The sequence below is a fragment of the Drosophila persimilis genome, unplaced genomic scaffold (genome assembly GCF_003286085.1).
Source record: "Drosophila persimilis strain 14011-0111.01,24,50 unplaced genomic scaffold, DperRS2 tig00000431-arrow-pilon, whole genome shotgun sequence".
Classification (NCBI taxonomy): Eukaryota; Metazoa; Arthropoda; class Insecta; order Diptera; family Drosophilidae; genus Drosophila; species Drosophila persimilis.
In genome coordinates, this window is record NW_020825312.1 from 6,331,597 (window position 1) to 6,336,074 (window position 4,478).

At 46.9% G+C, this 4,478-nt stretch overlaps 2 protein-coding genes across 2 annotated transcripts; one reads left to right on the top strand and one right to left on the bottom strand.

The window, feature by feature from the left end:
• Window positions 1-93: 93 nt before the first annotated feature.
• LOC6603237 lies at window positions 94-1,401 on the bottom strand. Its single transcript, XM_002028177.2, has 2 exons — window positions 1,193-1,401; window positions 94-1,138 (listed from the first exon to the last, which is right to left on the bottom strand). The coding sequence occupies exons 1-2, from the start codon at window positions 1,219-1,221 to the stop codon at window positions 232-234; spliced, it is 936 nt and encodes a 311-aa protein (XP_002028213.2). The 5' UTR covers window positions 1,222-1,401; the 3' UTR covers window positions 94-231.
• A 1,242-nt stretch (window positions 1,402-2,643) lies between these two features.
• LOC6603236 (putative glutathione-specific gamma-glutamylcyclotransferase 2) lies at window positions 2,644-4,264 on the top strand. The gene is made up of 2 exons (XM_002028176.2): window positions 2,644-2,663; window positions 2,761-4,264. The coding sequence occupies exon 2, from the start codon at window positions 2,770-2,772 to the stop codon at window positions 3,736-3,738; it is 969 nt and encodes a 322-aa protein (XP_002028212.1). The 5' UTR covers window positions 2,644-2,663; window positions 2,761-2,769; the 3' UTR covers window positions 3,739-4,264.
• Window positions 4,265-4,478: the final 214 nt, after the last annotated feature.

A 4,478-nucleotide genomic window follows, 5' to 3' on the forward strand; every position in this document is an offset into this window, starting at 1 on the left:
CATTCCAAAACACCGTATTTCCTGAATCTACATCTTAAATCTAAAAATGGCATCTCTATTTTGGACATTCTTCTTTTTTTCTTCAAAAGAGAGTTTAAAAAGCCAATCCCAAATTTAGGGACGCGGTAATTTTTATTTTGAAAGGAAAACTTAACAAGCCAAAGATTTGTGCTCCCTGTATAGAGGGAACATACATGCATATCTACTCATATGCACCAATTATTCGATTTTTTACTCGCCCAGGACATTATCCAGCCAATTCTCTACATCGTTTTTGCTAGCCGCCGACGTTGGAGTGGCCGACTGAACCATTGGCATGGGCATCGGCATGGGCATGGCTATAGGATCGGGGACAATGGTGTTTGGATCCGGCTGAATATTTGTCATGGCCAGCAGCTCCTCCAAATCATCTGCCAGGGCACCCTCCGGAGGTGCAGTAACAACGGGTTGCGGTTTTGCTGGGACCTTGGCGGACTTGGCCGAGGCAGCACGCGACTTTGAGGCACTGCCATTGGCCTCGCGCAGCACACGCTGCTGGTAGAGTGTCTCTGCCCGCTCGGCCGCCTCCGTCTGGGCCACGATTTGCTGGCGTGTGAACATGGAGGCGGGATAGTCCATGCGCTTGTAGAAAGGGATCGTCTGGAGGCCGGCATTCAGGCGGACAAGGTTTAGCGTGAAGTAGCCGCTGGCCGCCTTGGTGTGCAGCTGCGTCTGGCCTTCGGCAATGCTGGTCCACTCCTTCTCGGAACCGAAGGTGAAGTGGCCGCCACCCAGGTTGGGAAACTGCGTCAACTGCTTGTAGTCACCGGCCCGCAGTTGGGCGCGGGCGCTCTCATCGATGGGCGCTCCCGTGTCGATGCCAAGATGGTCCACGTCGTCCGTGTCGCTTGGCAGGACGTCCAGCAGGTCGCGATTCATTTGCGGAGCCAGTGTAGAGCCCCGGGATCCGCCGCCGGACGCCCAGTTGCCCTTGCGGGCAAAGCGAGGCTCGTCGCTGGAGTCGGCCACATCGACGATGCTCCGTACCGCCGTGGTCTGGGGCGAGCTGGAGGAGGTGGTAGTGGTAGTGCCACGGCGCTGCTGCTGGTGCTGCGGCTGCGGTTTGTGATGAGTGTATTGCTTCATGTTCCGCCGCTTCCTGTTTTGGGTAAAAATTTGTTAGCAGTGCCAGCAGCGATTACGTACTACATACTCCTTGGATCGATCGTCCTTGCCGGACATTCTGCTACGTAGTTGGGGTGGCGGGGGCTTCGCAAAGGTAGTTTGAATTTAAAATCTGGTTTGTTTACACCCTCAGTCAGGTGTTGTTGCTGTGGCAGCCCAATGCTGTAAGTGCGAGTGAAATGGCAACAGAGAAATGGTATCGGTGACAGCTGTGTCTAACAGCGCGCTTCAAATGGAATCATTGCACGTAACAGCACGGCCTATGTTGCGCCTTACAGCACCTACATGAACGAGCCAACACTGACTGTGTGCCATCGCAAATATTGAGTTGTGCTAAAAGCATTTTCAAATATATATGTATATAGCACAGTGCCACCGAATTGATGCTCAGAACTGTGATTTTGACGAACCTTTTTTGACCTGGCCTTTCATCTCTTAATATAGTAGAAATACTTAATTATCTTAATACAGTATTGAGGCATATTTATTTCTGCATAACCTAGGGGAGAATAGAATTGAGAAAGTGTTTGTCATCCCAGGTTCCAATGAATGCAGAATATAGGCCTTGGTTGCACTTACATTTTGAATTGCATGTGCTGGGGAACAGCTGTCCTTAAACCGATATTCTGTTACGCGCAGTTACAAGAACAGTCTGTGCTGTTACGCACACATTTATGCTGTTATGCGCAAACATTTTTTTTTGCCAACGTTTCAATAACCAAATCGGGCTGTGTCAACTGTTTGCACGAAAAAGAAAAGTGTTGTTGCCCTGAACAACTACTTCCGTGTCAAGTTTGAAGTTGGATTTAAGAAAATTATTTATAAGCAAGGCACAATCTAGTTTATGTTAATGCATCAAAACTTTTTTTTTTTCGTTTGGCAAATAAGAATTGCTTTTCTTGTATAAAAACGCGATTACTTTTCATTTCGTTTTGAAAACGGAGAAATCCTGCGGACATGATAACGGGCGCACCAATTAATGTGATTTCAAAAGAAAATTAGAACACTTTTTGAATATTGCATATTCACCTTACATATTTGTATACTTTTCATAGTATTTTCCACTAATTTTTAAAACGCGTTATCGACGCACCGCCTTGTCTAATGCACCAATGTAGAAATCGTGTAGAAATGCCATTTGGAGCAATCGGATTAGTATTCGTGATCACCATCGAAAACCGTTTGCCTAAACCTTATTTTATTAACAATGCAATAATGATGAGTTCTTAAAATTAACCACATTTGTATCAAATGGACTAGATTGTCGCGTGAAACTATACTTTCAGTGCTGAGGGTCTTAGCTAGCTAGTTATATTTAACGCAATATCAAAATTGAGGAATATGATAGAATATGAATACAAATAGTTCGTCAGTATATTTTTGGTATATTATGAAACTGTGACTTATATTTCGATATATTTTAGAGGGTCAGACCGTTTTTTGTATCTATAAATCCGCGGTCACACTGCCGCCGATGCTGCCAAAAATTTATTTAATTGGTAAGTTTTGGTAGAGACGAGACCGATTCTATCTGCCTCTGGATTTATGGAGTGTATATATAGCTGAACCGTGTTGCCGTGTTTTTTTTGCCGACAGCGGTTGGAGATGTTGTGCTTTCTTAGCTTACGGCTACACCGTAGCCTTACTCGCACCCAGCTGTCAGGCGTTGCCGGCGAGATCTTCCGGGCCTTTTTCGCAGACCTGATCACGCCAGAAGGACCAAATACAAGTACATATCCCGCCGCCACAGCACAGCTTCACAGCTTCGATTTAGCGTCTAGTAACCAGAATGTAGCCATTGCGCCTTCGGACGATGATGTGTGGATCTTCGGCTACGGGTCGCTGGTGTGGAAGGCGGACTTTCCCTATATCGACCGCCGGCGCGGCTTTGTATGGGGATTCAAAAGGCGCTTCTACCAGCACAGCATCGACCACCGGGGCATGCCCGACAAGCCGGGGCGGGTAGTGACCTTGCTGCCTGGCGATCCCGCTGAGGATCGGGTCTACGGCGTAGCCTACCGCATTGCTGCCGCCCAGAAGGATGCGGTGCTGAATCACTTGGACTACCGCGAGAAGAACGGCTACGAGCGCTGCAGTCTGGAGTTTCACGAGTATCTATCCGCCACGAATCCCATCCAGGTGATCATGTATGTGGCGACGCAAGCCAACGACTCCTATGCCGGCGACGTGTGGCAAGTGCCGTGCATAGCCAGGCAAATCTTCACCTCTGCCGGACCCAGCGGCCCCAATCGAGATTACCTCTTTAACTTGGCCCTAGCCATGGAGAAACTGTTTCCCGGTGCCGTTGACGAACACCTCACTGAGCTGGTGACCTGTGTGAGGCGCCACATCGAGCAGGATGAGCCCGAGCTGCTGCAGCGGGCCCTGCAGGAGGAGATAACCAACATCCTCTGCGAATCTGTCAGGGAGGCGGTCAGGGAGGACGAGCCTCTAGACCATGGGGAGACCTCGCGGCGGCTGGAGGCTCTGCACCAAAACTGCCAGAAATCTGGCTGGCGAGAGCCACTTCTTGACGTGCAGTTGAGACGGCAGAGCCTCTCCACACCTTCCTGACGCCCCGAAGAGCACTTTAATCGCATCAACTAGACAATTTTTTATTTATTATCGTTAAATATTGCATGTGCGTGTTGTTGTGTCCATTCCAAATGTTCCCGTGAATACATGTCGCCTGTTAGGGCGGAAGGTCTGTGTAAATCTGCGTTGATAAGCCGCAACGGATTATTTATGGAAGTCCAGTTTGAATTTATATCAGCCAGCTGACGGATGATTTACAGCAGTCTAGCCCGATAGTTTTACACTTTCCTATCGATGTTTTAATATCTTCAATATTTTGCGACATAGAAATGGCAAAATGCGTGTCAGAGTGAGATATTGCTATCCGTACCTGTCAATTCGTGGTTTGCATCAAAATCATTTGTTCGTGAGGCCAAAGAAATCAGTCGGAGAATATCGCGTTGCTATCAAAGGTACAGCTTTATCGATAAGCTGATAAAATTATGTTGATAGACGCAACCTCGTTGTGCTAACACACCTTGTAGAATTCATGTAAAAATAACGTGTAACGTAGAAATATTATTTGAAGGCATCTTCTCGACCTCTACATCGTCAATTTCTTCAAATATCATATATCTCACAAAATTATTTTTACATAACCAATATTACTTAAAAATGTATGATCAAAAAAATACAGATATATCGATATTTTGGAACATATGGCCACACTTAACTAAAGCTAATAACAATACTGTCGTGTCTGTTTTCTGCGCGTTTTGCGAACGGATTTTCGCCTTTGT